The sequence below is a fragment of the Rhipicephalus sanguineus genome, chromosome 10 (assembly GCF_013339695.2).
Source record: "Rhipicephalus sanguineus isolate Rsan-2018 chromosome 10, BIME_Rsan_1.4, whole genome shotgun sequence".
NCBI lineage: Eukaryota > Metazoa > Arthropoda > Arachnida > Ixodida > Ixodidae > Rhipicephalus > Rhipicephalus sanguineus.
In genome coordinates this window covers 82,917,072-82,931,569 of record NC_051185.1, presented here as the reverse complement: position 1 = coordinate 82,931,569, position 14,498 = coordinate 82,917,072, and the positions used below count along the sequence as shown (strand labels likewise).

The 14,498-nt window shown below is 48.8% G+C and overlaps 1 protein-coding gene across 1 annotated transcript in view; it reads left to right on the top strand.

Annotated features, from left to right (window-relative positions):
- The window catches only part of LOC119406536 (nose resistant to fluoxetine protein 6), a 60,210-nt gene that overhangs the window by 4,937 nt on the left and 40,775 nt on the right, over positions 1 to 14,498 (top strand). Inside the window, exons 2-5 of the mRNA XM_037673276.2 lie at positions 3,141 to 3,323; positions 4,733 to 4,923; positions 7,655 to 7,760; positions 11,590 to 11,671. Coding sequence (XP_037529204.2) covers positions 3,141 to 3,323; positions 4,733 to 4,923; positions 7,655 to 7,760; positions 11,590 to 11,671 — 562 coding nt within the window. The remainder of the gene's footprint in view (positions 1 to 3,140; positions 3,324 to 4,732; positions 4,924 to 7,654; positions 7,761 to 11,589; positions 11,672 to 14,498) is intronic.

The following is a 14,498-nucleotide window of genomic DNA, read 5'->3' as shown; positions in this document are numbered from 1 at the left end:
GATATTCTCGGACGTGAAACAATGGACAATTGATGCGAGCAACCTCTCAAACGCATTCGGTGCGTGCAGGGGCGGATCCAGGCGCTTGCTTTGGGGGGGGCGGTTGGTTGTTGGGGGGGGGGGGGGGGAGGGGGGGGGGGGGCGTTGCCCAACTTTAAAACTTCACGTTAGTAACCAAATGCTCATTATTTTTGTTCTCAGTTGCATTGCTCAGTGCCATTTCATTATCTAAAATTTCGCATATTTCCGCTAAACATTGGGGAACACGTATCAGTGTTGTTGGTAAGAGGAGGGTGAAAGAGGGAAGGGCAGGCCACCTGCTCGATAAATGAGTATTCCCACAACGGCGAGCTCTAGTATTCCTTGAACGTAGTTTCGGAGTAAGCCTCCCTTTGTTACCCCGCCCCCTCCTCCCCATTGCCTTTTTTTCTGGCCGGTCGTGTTGCCAGAAAATGCCTTTTCTATCTCCGCAGCCTAAGGACGGTCAAACGGAGCTTTCGGAGTCGCGCTCGATTATACCCCGCGCACGTGCTCTCGGAGGCTTGCTCGGTACTTCGGCGAATATAATTCACAGCACCACTGCCTGAATTCCTTTTTTTTTTTTTTTTGGACCAGCCGCTGAAGGTTGACTAAAAGGTAACTTGTTCTGCACGCTTTGTGGGACCACGGCCGGGCTAGACTGCACGTGCGCGCTCAAGCGCGCACGTGCAGTCTAGCCCGGCCGTGGTGGGACGAAAGATGCCAGTTTGAATGACACAGAACAGACTCCTGTCTCTGAGAAAAAGATGGGAGAATTTGAAGACCCCTCGCTTTGCTGAAGAGCTGATGGCCCTGGGAGTGGGGAGGAAACTTTAGCTCGCTTCCATAAAGGCAGCAGTTGCTTTAGCAAAATAGTTGAGGCTTGTGCTCGTCGGTGCCCATTTGAAAGATGCAGGACGGAGAAGAAATCTTTTCTAGAAAGCCTGTTTCGCTCTTAACAAAAGCGCTGGGCTGTGTGAGGGGTGCTTCCCTAGTCTCGGATTGGGATGGACACAGCGACCACCTGAAAAAATTCTACGTTCTGAAAAATGGCCTTCGGTGAGGTGAAAAGCGGGGGGAGGGGTTGGGTTGGCTTATAGCTTTGGGGGGGGCGATCGCCCAATCGCCCCCCCCCCCCTGGATCCGCCACTGGGTGCGTGGTAATATCTCAAGTGCAGTCGATACTGCTCAGAGCCTACATGATCTAAAAATTCAACGGCGAAAGCCTTTGAATTTGGTCGAATTTCATTACCCCACAACAATTACTAGAGGCCGCTTTTTAAATATCTCAAAGCTGGGATGGGTTCTTCGCAAACAACACCGATTTCACCGAAACAAATTACAGTCCTCGACAATACTCGACAAAGCTCGGCGAGCTTCGCGTTCTGTCGGCTTCCATGTTGTTGAATACTCTCAAACCGGTGTGATGCCAGCGGGCGCAGGTGAGCGCAGAGTCTGCGGTAGAGAGTAATCCGACTGTTCTCTCCTAGGACACCGTCCGTCGTGTGGATGCGGGCAGATTATCTGCGGATTAGCCGTCCTCGTCCACGACAAATCCGAATTCGGTCCGTCGTCTGAATGCACCATCTGCTTCCTCATCGGCAGCAGACCTTCTTCGGTCTCCCCATGTCTGCGCCTGGAGCCGCGCCCCGCCGCCACGCGTTGGTCTTATACAGAACGAAGGAGCGCATGCGCAGTTGGCCGTGACGTCACGTCTGGCGCGATCGAGCAGTTGCGCGCAGTGTCTAGGAACGCGGGCTGGTGGCGGAGCAGCGCAAGGTCAAGTTATATCGGTCGCCAAACTTGGAACGAAAAGTGGTCGAAAACCTATCGCCACTGACATCAACGCACGCCGTACGACTGAAGCGTGGCTAGGTGAGGAGGAGACAAATCGCGAAAACCAAAAACGCAATGGAATTTCTTTCGGTAACTTAATTTCATATATGCCCAGCTAAACTAGAAATTTACGGTTTATCTGACACTTGGCTAAATAGTTGACTGCATCATTTTTTTTTTGGTCGAGTGCCATAAATGGGGGGCGTATGCAGGCGGTCTGTTATGTGGGCTCGTTCTTAGTTCGGCGCATTTTTGGGTCAATGAGGCATCGCTCACTTTTGCGTGGTGGTTCCGTGCGCAGCTTCCGCATGCCATTTATTTGCTTATGTGGCGTTTACTGACGTGACACTTCAGAGAAGCTGAACCGGCTGAACTGGCTCACAGAATGTGTAGAAAACCGCTCCTGCAACTGCACACTGCTTTCGCTGGCGCACGGCCGGCGTGCCCTCGCCTTTCGTGACGGCGAATGCGGCACGCTAAGCGAAGAAACGCTGTACTGTTAGGTTGCCGAAGTGATACTTTTAATTACGCTGTCTCGCTCCAGTGGTTTCTCTCGATTGGGCAACGTGTTTTCGAACTATTGTGCTATTGTGTTCGTACGCCGTTGTGTCATAATTTTTTTATCCGCAATGTATTTTGGTGTATATTTCAAGTATACACTATTTCGCTAAAAAAACAAGCTTGCTTCCCCTATCTATCTTGTTGTTCTTCCTTTTTTCTCGCACACGCAATTGGCGAGCCATAAAGACGTAATAAGATCGCGTAATTATAAAAACCATGTGAAAGTTCAGCAATTAAAAAAAATTAATTTCGCGTCTCACGTCATGCAGTGCAAATTCGCGACGTCGCTACCGCTTTCGGTTGTGATGTCAAATTTTATTTTTTATTTTTTGCTTGCTGTTAGTCCCCGTGACACGTAGATGGCGACGGCGGCAACGAGCCGCCAACTACTTGACACATGGGCTTCTATGGACGTTTCGCTACCAGTTTACATATACCTTGGAGCAGTGTACGGGCTAGCGAAGCAGGCGCACGGCTGCGCAACCGGTTGCTAGGCAAAGCGTGGTGACGTCATCGCGGCCGGAGTTATTTTGTTCGCGTTGGACGGACTACGTCCGGCTTAAGCAGCTCCGCTGTTAATAACGGATGGAGGCATCGGTAAATGGCCGACACGTGAAAGTGTGTGACGTAGGATGCCGTTGCTGCTATTATATCACGTGTTTGCCGAGTGAGCCAGCCGTCGTCTTTCCATCGACAAAACCTCTGAATTTTTCATTTTGTTCCAGTCGACAGCGTCATCTACGCCCGCCGGCGTGAACTGCTGAACATGAAGGTTTCGCAGTGGAAACCATTCCTGCAACGCCTGGACCACAGCCTTCGGAGCAACCTGGATGTGAACGCCACTTGCCTAAGAGACATGCGGTCGTTCGTCGATGCCGTCATGCAGCGCAGCGCCGCCGGTCTTGAACGTGAGCTTTTTTTTAACAGTGTTTTTTGTACTAGCACAGCGCGCGAAGTCGTTATTGGGTTTTTTTCGCGGAGTCCTTGGAGAACTTGCATCACAGGCAAAATACCTCAGAGGAAGGAACTGTCGTGAGCAGTACATGAGTGGGAACACGCTAGCGCGTGGAAAATAGCCTCGAACCCGACGCACGACGATTCGCGGCGGCCACTGTTGGAAACATGGCGGAAAGGGCGCCATGGTCCCGTCAGCTGTTGACACTCCCGCCTCGATGAAGTGCTGATCTGATACAAAACTGCAGCCGATTGCACGTCACCGACAACTCGCGACGATAAGGCGGGTATACGCAATGCAGACCGCGACAGTGCGCTGTCTCTAGCTAAACGCAAATTACCGCTTTTACAGCCGTCTGTGTGTCACTCGCGAAATCGAGATACAGCAAAATAGAAGAAAAATGAACAGCGCTGTTGTTTTTTCTGCGCGTGAACGCTAGGCGCTACATTATCAAGCTGTTTTGTGTTTCACAAGTTCAGCCTGTCGTAAAACCAGACGCGTGGTGAGAATGACACCAATTCGCGGAAAAGCTTCATCCTTTCTCCTTTATTTTTTTAACAGCGCCATGCAAGTATCGGTCGAATTCGGGTTTGAGGCTATTTGCCACGCGCTCGTGTGTACACAGTCATATTGCTGTGGATAGTACCGCGTTCTTAAGGACACCCGTGTACAATGTTTTAACTCTGCTTTCGGTCTTGAATGCAGGACTTAGAGCTGCGTATACACTGAAAGAAACATGTACTCGATATGAAACCTCGACACAATGAAGTCGGTAAAATCAGCAATATACTTCGTCATGTCGAAACATTTTAAAATTGAAATTCAACCTTTTAGGCCAAGTGTAGTCGCTCAAGGCTTATTTTATTGCCTTTAGCGACTTATTTCACTGCGGAAGAATATTTAAATAATAAGACAGCACAGAAAGCTTTTTATAATTTCAGTAGCGCAAAAAAAAAAATAAATGTTTTTAAACGTCAGATCCGGCGACAGCGGCTTCATGCTGCACCGGCGAAGAAGTCCTCTTCACAGCGGTGAAACCTCACGCGTGAGCCTGAAAAAAATTCCGATCCACCGCACTGTAAGCGTTCGCAAAAGCCACGGGGCAACTAAACCATATGACCGCTGGCCCCATCACAACTTTCACTTTATCGCCTCGCTCTTCCTCTGGGGCAGCACTCAAACTTTATTATATTGAAGTCACTGATAAACACGCTTCTTCGTTATAATGATGTTCAAAATGCATGGTGTCCTATGGACATGAAGTTGTGAAAAGTGAGATACTTCGTTATATCGAGAATTTTGTGCTATCACAGTTCGTTATATCGAGGCTTAACTGTAGTTGCACTTTGTCTCACAATGCAGTGCTTGACTCTCTGGGATCCTTACCCAGTGGAATCCTGCGAGGATCGCTGGTGGACGAAGGATCGTACAAAGGCTGCTTCTCGGCGAACGTCACGGATAAAAATGGACGCTTCGTCTCGAGAAAGTTCTGCGACATCGTCGTGTACCTCCGAGCGCTAGTTCCCAATTTCCCAGGAATTCGTCAGCACCAGGTGAATCTTAAATACGACACAAACACGAATAATTTCTACATGTCGTGAATATTATTGCCCTTTGTGCGCGGAAGTAAAAGTAAAGGACAGCCAACCTCTTGCATGGGGGAGTCCGGATTTGGTTAGAAAGAAAGACAACACGACAGAAGAAAGACAGAAGAAAGACAACACGACACGAAAGAAAGACAACACGAGTTTCTTTCTAACCAAATCCGCGCTCTCTTATGCGAGATGTCGAACCAACTAGCCCAACTATGACCATCTTGACAGCCAACCATCATTACTATTCGGCTAGAACTTTTTAGAAGACAGCGGCATTTGCACCTCATAGGCGAAAGAATATGAGTCTGCACTAATGGGCTCGCACTAAACTGACGTCATGAGACGGACAACCGGCGACTCTGCCATCGGAGAACGTGAGTGGGACTACTAATTATTGTGATAACATTTATATGGACACTCGAGGCCCATTTTGCTGTCGCCGTCGTACTCTGTATGAAGTACAAATCGACATCACCCCGCGCGTTGTACGTTCTAAGTACTAGGAAAAGCTTGTGAAAGCTGCTGACGGGCGCGCTCAAGCAGAGATGAAACGCGCCGGCCGGCTCCGTCGGGCGAAGGAGCATGAGGAGATGCCGTGGGGTTGCTGCGTCGCTCGGGCAGCAACTGCTAACTTTGATCAAAAGGGCCCACCAGCGCGCGCTCTCTCACTGAGATTAGTAGACGGCTCATACAACGGCTCGTAGACGGATCATACCCTTGCACGGGCTGTGCTCTCACCGCTTGCTTCGCATTGAGGCCACAGAAAGCACGAAAACCGCTTTCGCCTCCTGGAGCGACCGTATATTCCCTTTTGCGTGCGTTTTGTAGAGTTACGCCAGATCAGATCGTAATGAAGTTAAAGAGAAGTTGAAGTGGTTTTAAAATTCGGTAGAACTTCATGGTAAACAAGGACGGACATTATTGTCGACGGTGTAATTTTTTATTATTTACAAATACTGCAGGCCCTACTCGGGACCAAGCAGGAGTGGGTACATCCAATATGCAAAAACAATACCAACAACAATAATTGCAACTGTCGCCAACGTATATCGCAGAATACACGTTGTTTACAATTATAAGAAAGAAAATGTGCTTCGCAACCCGGCACATAACAGTAACAAAACAGTAAGGAAGCATGTACATGCAACAATTCAACACATAAGCTATGCAACACATAGGGCTACGCACCTAATGAAAAAAGAGAACGCAAAAAGCAATGAGGGTTGCAACGTGGGCTTGTTGGTTACTCATATGAAAGGCTTTTGGTGTAGCGCGAAGGAAACACGGACACGAGAAGTCACATATGGAACACCACAGAGCGCTACTAGCAACAACATGTTTACTTTCAAGAACCAGACCACTCATATGCCATCAAAACCAGGTAGACCGCTGAACACGTGGGATCACTCAGATAATGCCACATAGGCGATAATTATCAACCGAAGCCGAGCAGGAGCGTTACAAATCTGCAAGCTACGAACCGAGGACGAATGTCTAACACTTAATTAATTATATAATGACCCGCCACGGTGGTCTAGGGGCTATGGTGCTCGACTGCTGACCCGAAGGTCATGGGACCGAATCCCGGCCATGGCGGCTGCATTTTCGATGGAGGCGAAATGCTTGAGGCGCGCGTATTTAGATTTAGGTGCACCTTAAAGAAGACCAGATGGTCAAGATTTCCGAAGCCCTCGACGGCGTCCCTCATAACCGTATCGTGGTTTTGAGACGTAAAGGCTGAGTCATAATTTTTAATTAATTAATTAATTACAATGGGGTATGTTGGAGAGGAGGAGCATGAATCTCCTCCTCTCCAACATACCCCATTGTATACTGTATACACATTGTATACTCCTCTTATGTATACTGCTAAGATGTCTCCACAAATTTTCCTAGTATAGAAGAACCGCAGAAAAGTCGAAAGCATAATGTTATGTCATATGTCATAGACGACGATAAGCAACATTATTTGGAAGTCCATTCAAATGGACCGCTTATAAATTGTCGAAGTACGAAGTTCTCCACAGTTTTCGTGTCACTCGCAAGTTCGCGCTGAAGTATGTAAGCTCATACGATTGGCCTTGCTTTCGGGGTGAGTATAAGTGCCAGTAAGTACAGCTTTTTCTTATTTACGGCTGGAAGAAAAACCGCCTCAATTGTTTGAAACCAAAACTCATTCGCAGAACCTCTCGTTATGTATGAACCTGATGCTTCCTGTTTTATTAAAATATATCCTCTCTACATTAAGTTTTTAAGTATGATTGGCATGGTGCCCCGCCACGCTGGTCTAGTGGTTATGGCGCTCGACTGCTGACCCGACGGTCGCGGGATCGAATCCCGGCGGCAGGGGCTGCATTTTCGATGGAGGCGAAAATGCTTGAGGCCCGTGTGTGCACGTTAAAGAACCCCAGGTGGTTGAAATTTCCGGAGCCCTCCACTACGGTGTCTCTCATATACATATCGTGGTTTTGGGACGTTAAACCCGAGATAATATTATTACGATTGGCGTGGAGGCAGCATATTATATTGAATTTCTATAACACCTCTGTGACTGTATTAAACATTAAATAATGTGATACATCTTACGATGTTTAGGCAACGACAACCCGGAAACTTTAACCAAGCGCTGTATTCTGCATAGGACATATACTTTATTACTCATGCCACTTTTAATGTATTCACTTTGCAGAAAACGCAAGCGGAACTATACGCCTTCGGGCAGTCGTTTGTAAAAATAGGCATATGCATTCCGTCTTCGTGCACTAGCGAAGACTACGCTGTCCTAATTAACGATGGTGAGTGGTTTTTTAATTGCTATCCTGCACACTTGTCGGGCAACACTTTTTTTTTTCGCGAACCACATTAATCGTAGCATTGGCCTCTTTAGAAACAAAACGGAGGACGGTAAAAGGGCGTAGTGACAATTTAGCTTGCCGATATTGATAAGCAATCCGTATGAATTTTACTTGTATCTCTATTCTTCAAACGGGCGGATGAGGAACATTCCGTTTGAGGAGCACCACTCCACTGTGTGGCCCTTCGGCGAACTGATTTGTCGACCTCGTGGCCTCCGCGATCAGCTCCGGCAGCTGATCGCGGAGGCCATGTCAACCTACTTGTACCTCAGATATTTCCTTATATATGTCGGATAATTACCACGCTGATCATCTCTGAAATTCTGAGTGAGAAACTGATCGAAACATACTTAACGGATGTACTTTTTTATACTTCATGTGCCTCATTCGGTTTCATGCGCTTCTCGTTCTCATGAGTAGTCGCGTCTACTTAATAAAATTGGGGAGGGGCAAAGCATGTAGCGAAGGGTGTTTCATCTCCACTAACGTGAAACTTGGGGAGGCGCGAAGTATGCAGCGTGCGCCGGTGTTTCCCACAGCAAAATCGCTGCTAATGGGCAATGAGAGACAGAAGAAGAAGAAGAACGGCCTGACCGAGGTACTTCGCCACACTCTTTTGAGACAGATTTCTTCGATGAGGCACTAGTGGTGCCAAGCCCGAAACCGGGTATGTAGGGAAGGGCGTTTCAGCTCCACTAACGTCGTCGGAAAACTGCGTCGGAATGCAGCTTACGCTAAGGTGGTGCTTCTTCTTCTTCTTCTTCCCTACATGCCCGGTTTCAGTTCCCTACGGCATGTAGGGAAGGGTGTTTCAGCTCCGCTAACGTCGTCGGCTATTTGTTGGGCTAACTGTTGCCTTCTTCATTTTTAGTGGACCGATGGCGAATAAAACACAATCACTTTGCAGATATGAAGAGGTGTTTCAAATAGATGAATTTACCGTATAGATCCACGTTTGCCTCTCGGGTTTTAGATAAGAAACTTGAGCGCCTTGGTAAATTTCGTCGGGGATTCTGACACCGCTGCAGTGCCAAACGTAATGTTTTATTTAGGCAGTAACGACGAACCTTGAACTCATAATATGCATATTATGGCCCGGTGGTGATTAGTGAAATTTACCCAATTTTTGTGGCGCATACTCGTTTATGATGGACCGTGATTACGAGATGACGCGCCGACGTGACGACGACATGACATGCCGACAAGCCGAGACCGTAAGGTGCTTCGCCCCTAAAACTAAAAAGCGAGTCGCCAAGTGGAACTAGCGGGCTCGAGATAAAACGTTTTACGCTACTTCAAAAGAACACACTCGCTGCTGTTCGAAGCATAGTTTCATAGTAATACACTAGGGAAATATCGGGCGCTATTGTCTGTGGGAGCTGCAACGGATGGCGCTTCAGCCAGTATGGCAATAGACGTCAGACTCTGCCCAGGCGGCGCTGCGAAAAACACCGCCACCAGCGCCCTCATCGCAGCCCTGGCACTAACTGGGTAGTGCAAAGAGAGCCGTCCGCAAGCGAATGTGCATAGGCCACAATATATCCCTCCTCTTTCGTTGGTGTCCAGGCGCCGTTTCCTGAAAATCAAGGACCTGGAGAGCTTCTTCCGCCAATCCACGCTTCAGAAACAAAGGAAACTGATCAAAGCGAACTGCGAGTACAATGCAAAATAAGTTTTAGTTATTCCCGCGCGCTGCAACTCGCAAGTACCAGCGAGCATCACACGACATCGAATTCGAGGCAAGCCCTCCGACATCCGTTCTCTAGCGCATAAATGCGTTAAAATCGGGTATATACGTAATGCCACAGCGATAAAGTACGTACACGATCAATTTACTTAGCTATGCATCTTACGATCAGTGGTACAAAACTCCGTTCATCAGGGACGAATGGGCACGGCGATTTTCGCCTTTGCAGTTGCATTCTCCGTTAATTCATCTCTCGCTTCCTGTGCATTGGAGTGTTTTATTACGCATCCCCAAATGGTCTCTTGATGGTCGTCTTCCGTTTGTGTGTACTGCAAATGGGGATACGTGCGTCCACTATCGCGGGGTACAACCAAAGGCAAAACCGTGGCCTCCGAGATAGCTACGGCAACCGCGGAGGACACGGGCGAAACAAACCTGAAGGTGGTCACGACCAACATTCAGCGATTTACTTGTATGGCGCACGTGTTAGCTATAGTTAGAACCAGCACTCTGAGCCTTCAAAACGTACGTCCGCGATGATGTGTTGTGACGACCAACTCGTTGCGGTGTGCGTATCACGCGTCTTCAGACTGCCTCTAGCTGCTCACTTCGTGTTACACGACAAGCACCGCGGTCAGAGCCTCTGCTGGGCCTCATAGTCAAGGTTACCACGGTTCTCCATCAGGGCTACGCAAAACAACACCAGAGCAAGTCATTATCACACTTTCTCATGCGACCGGCTGTGGAGAACGCGGGTACTTCGCTTACCGAACACGCTCGCAACATCCCATATCCAGCGCTCTCGCCTTTCTTCTTCGTACGACAACTATGGAAATCGGTAAAACTGAACGTTGTTATTCAGTCTTTTACGTCCGTGGCAATTCACAACGCAACAGTGCGTCTTTTGCGGCGTTTCTCCGTAGCGTGCGGAGGGGTCTCGTCTGCTGCTGTTTTCGCCGTCGTTCTGGCGAGTGATCCAGCAAGCACTTCACGACGGCACGGTGGCGCGTCCGACTAGCGGAGAGCAATTCACAGCTTTCGTTCTGTGTGTTAAATGCGCAAACAAACGGGATATTAAGCTCAATCGTTGTTTCGCACTCGCTAGTTGCACCTGGTCCCATAGCAAACTGTGCGAGGGAGTCGGTCTATGCACTACTCAATAATTCTCCGACACGTGGCGCCACACGTCTTGGAAACTCCGGAGTCTGACGTCTATGGTGGGCAGTACATGGATTTGCCTAAGCTTCGTTCTTTGGGCTCCGTGTAGCTTTTTGGTTTCTTAAAAGTGGTAATTATTCGATAAGTTCAGCAGTCCCACTTCACCACCTTGACCCTTTTAGGCTCAGGAATCCAAATGAGCTCACGAGGTTGACAATGAGCAATTTTTTAATTCGAAACAAAAGCCGAAACAATAAACAAAGCCACAAGGGCGTTCGAAGCCTGCAAACACGAAAAGGAGGCAAGTCTGTGTACTGCTCACCATTACCATGTTGGCTGAACGATTTGTACGAAGCTGTTTGGCTTGAAGCTATGCCAGTGTCCCCGAGAGCACGCAGCCGGAGCAGAAAATTATACAGCTGAAGATGACTCGAGAATAGCACTTCGAAATAGTGCAGGTAGTGTGTTAATTTATTAATTGTTGAGGTTTCATCTCCCGAAACCCCTATATAATTAGGAGGGACGCCGTAGTGGAGGGCTCCGGAAATTTTGACCACCTGGAGTTCTTTAACGTGCACCTATATCTAGGTACCCGGGCCTCATGAATTTTCGCCTCTATCGAAAATGGCGGCCGCCGCTGTCGGGATTCGATCCCGCGTCCTTCGGGTCACCAGTCGAGCACCATAACCGTTGGACCACCGTGACGGGTCACATGGAGTGCGTTGACAATCGTTCATTACAATGCAATAAATACACAAAGCGTGTAATCGAACTGTCGAAAGCGTCCAACAGAATTGAAACGCCTAATGTAGAAGTTTATCCGCCTACCATTTTTACATGGGTGTAGATTGAAAGGTCACCTGAAGGTCGCGGGATCGAATCCCAACCACGGTGTTAACTTTGCTATCCCCTACTTCGTTTCAGCTCTTTCACCGTGGAATCTCGCAAGTATCGTAGTAGTCTGTGATGACAACAAAACACCTGAAAAGACGCCTGCGTTTATTGTGTGAGTAGCCCGCGGCGATTTCTTGCTCTTCCTACAAGCATTCCCGAACGCCATTTTGTAAGTTATTTAGCCTAGACCATGCGTGTGATTGACTATAATGAAATTCGTCGGTATTATGGTATCGGGAATACTTTTAATCATTAGTGTGAGATACTGAAATCACCGCCCTTACACACCCTGCGGAGATGGCACACACCCTGCGGAGTTTGCGAAGCAATGAATGCGATAGCAATAAATTGGAATGTAACGCGAAGAACAGAAAGCAGCTCGAAATTGCCAGCGCGTCGCTCGAGCCCAAAGGACGCACGAAAAGAACGCACACAGGACGAGCGCGAACTATCATGCGTCACAGCTATAGACACTGGAAGCGCCCTGCTCAAACATAAAGCAGGACGCACGAAACGAACGAACAGGTACACACAGGACGAGCGCGAACTGTGCCAGTTGTTACTTAGTTCTGTTTGAACAGTGCGCTCCTTTCGCAAACGCGGCCGCTGCAGCGAGCGAAGCGATCTTTGTGCGCTTTGTGACTTCAGCGCGGACATCGCGGGGAAAGCACAAGACATACAACCCCCCGGTCCCCCCCTCCCATAGGCGTGCGCAGGGGGGGGGGCAAGGGGGGCGAGAAGGGGGGGCGCAAAGTCAGCCCTATACATTGTAGGGGGGGCGAGAAGAGGGGCGCAAAGGCAGCCGCATACATTGACATCATAGGGAGGGGGGGCGCTGCGACGAACCTTCGCCCCCCCTGAAGGGGAACCCTGCGCACGCTTATGCCCCCTCCCCCCGCCAGCCGCCTCCTTCTTTCCTCAAGATAAGCGCACGAAGGCGACCACGCCCTGTAGGGAGAAGAGCAACGGCGTTCGCAGGAACGGGGCGACGATCTTTAAAGCGCGCCACGCGTGCACATCGCGCCATCTACGTGGTAACTAAGAAAGCATGCTAATGTAAGTGGTGTATATAAATAGCTCGCCGTTAGCAGGCTGGAAGACGGTGCTGTTGGTGGCCTAACCGTCTAACGCCGCACGCTGGATAGCGGGAGGTCGCCCGTTCGATTACGCGAATCGGAAAGCTTTTCTGAATTATTTTTCTTTGTGGCTTTGATGTGTATATATATATATATATATATATATATATATATATATATATATATATATATATATATGTATAGTCATATACATATACGGTGCATGACAGCGGCGACGGCAAAAATCAGTCGAGACTGTCCATATAATTGCTATCGCAATAAAAGTTCCGCCATCAGGAATCGAACTTACAACCCCTTGCTCCGCAGCGCGAGACGATTCGGCCACGGACGACATGTTCTTCGCTATGCTAACGGCGAGCTATTTATATACACCATTTGCCGGTGGCCGTACTCAGAGATCTGTGTTACATAGCGTGTTTTCGTCATCACTAGCCAGATGGCGCGAAGGGCTCGAATAGCACTGTATATGCTACCTTTAGGTGGCAGAGTTGCGCATTTGTCTTCCAAACGCCGCTAGCGACCACGCATTGCGGAGGAGCTGACGCTCGGGTTAATTTTTGTATTTCTCGACGCCGCCGCGGCAGCGAACTGATTTAACACTTGTCATCGACAGCCAATGTTTATCGCCGGTCTTCGACACGCCTGGCACGTTAATCGGCGACACGGTAGGCATGTCGCCTGCAAAAACGTGGTGAGACTTCACCGCATAGGTATGGTTGCTAGACGGACCTATGCGCAACTCTGCTACCTAAAGGTAGCATATACAGTAACTCTAAATAGCGCGCTTTAAAGGTCGTCGCAGTTGCGACGAGCGGCGGCCTCTACAGGGCGTGGTCGCTAGTGCGCGCGCTTATCTCGTGATCGTGGTGGTTTGTACGTCTTGTGTTGAGAGCACGAAGGTCACTTGGCTCACTGCAGTGGCCGCTTTTGCGAAAGGAGCGCGGTGCTCACGCAGAAATAAGTTACAAGTGTGACAGTTAGTTCGCACTCATCCTGTGTATGTCCGTTCCGTGCGTCCTTTCTGCTTAAGCAGCGCGTTGCTAGTTTGGAGCTGCTTGCCGTTCGTCGCGTGACATTACAATTTGTTGCTGTAGCATTCATTCTTTCGCCCTTGGGGCGAAAGAATGCGCAACAAACGCTCAACTACGTCTGTGAAGACACGTTTCACTTTCGTGTTATACCGATTCCTATGAGAGAGGGATCAGCCATGTTTGTTGTCGCATTCTCCGTTTCACGACACTTTACGAGGAATCAGTGGTGAGTAGTGGGATTTGCCCAATTTCTGTGGTATATACCTGCTCCAGGGACACCTGGCCTACGGGCATCCGTTTCGCCTCGGTATATACAGGATAACTGTAATCAGCGCTAAGCAGTACCGCGATACAAGAGTATCGCGATAATATCTCAGAGATACTCTTGAGTATCTGTATATCTGGATGGAGATACATTTGAAAAATGTATTTGTATCTAAGCAGTGCAATACTTTTACGATGTATCGATTATATCGCGATACTGTGCAGTAAACGGGTATCTCGTTACTTTATTTCGACGGAGATGAGCTAACGTGCTTCCAGAGGGAAGGAAGATTTTTTGTGCTGCGCCAACTATTGAAGGCTCGCCGCTGGTCGGCGACACAGGGAGGACGGTGAAAAGTTCCCCACGCGCACAGAATGTCCCACGTTGTAGGTGGCGGTGTTGTCGGCCTCTGCCGGCGATAGTCGCTGTCTGTCAAGGCCGGTGGAGCACAACAATTTTTTTTCGAGCAGTCAGCCATTACGCGATTCTTTTGTTGCGGCCGAACCAATGCTGCCTAGGAGACAGTCTGTTTGAGAAGCTGCTGTT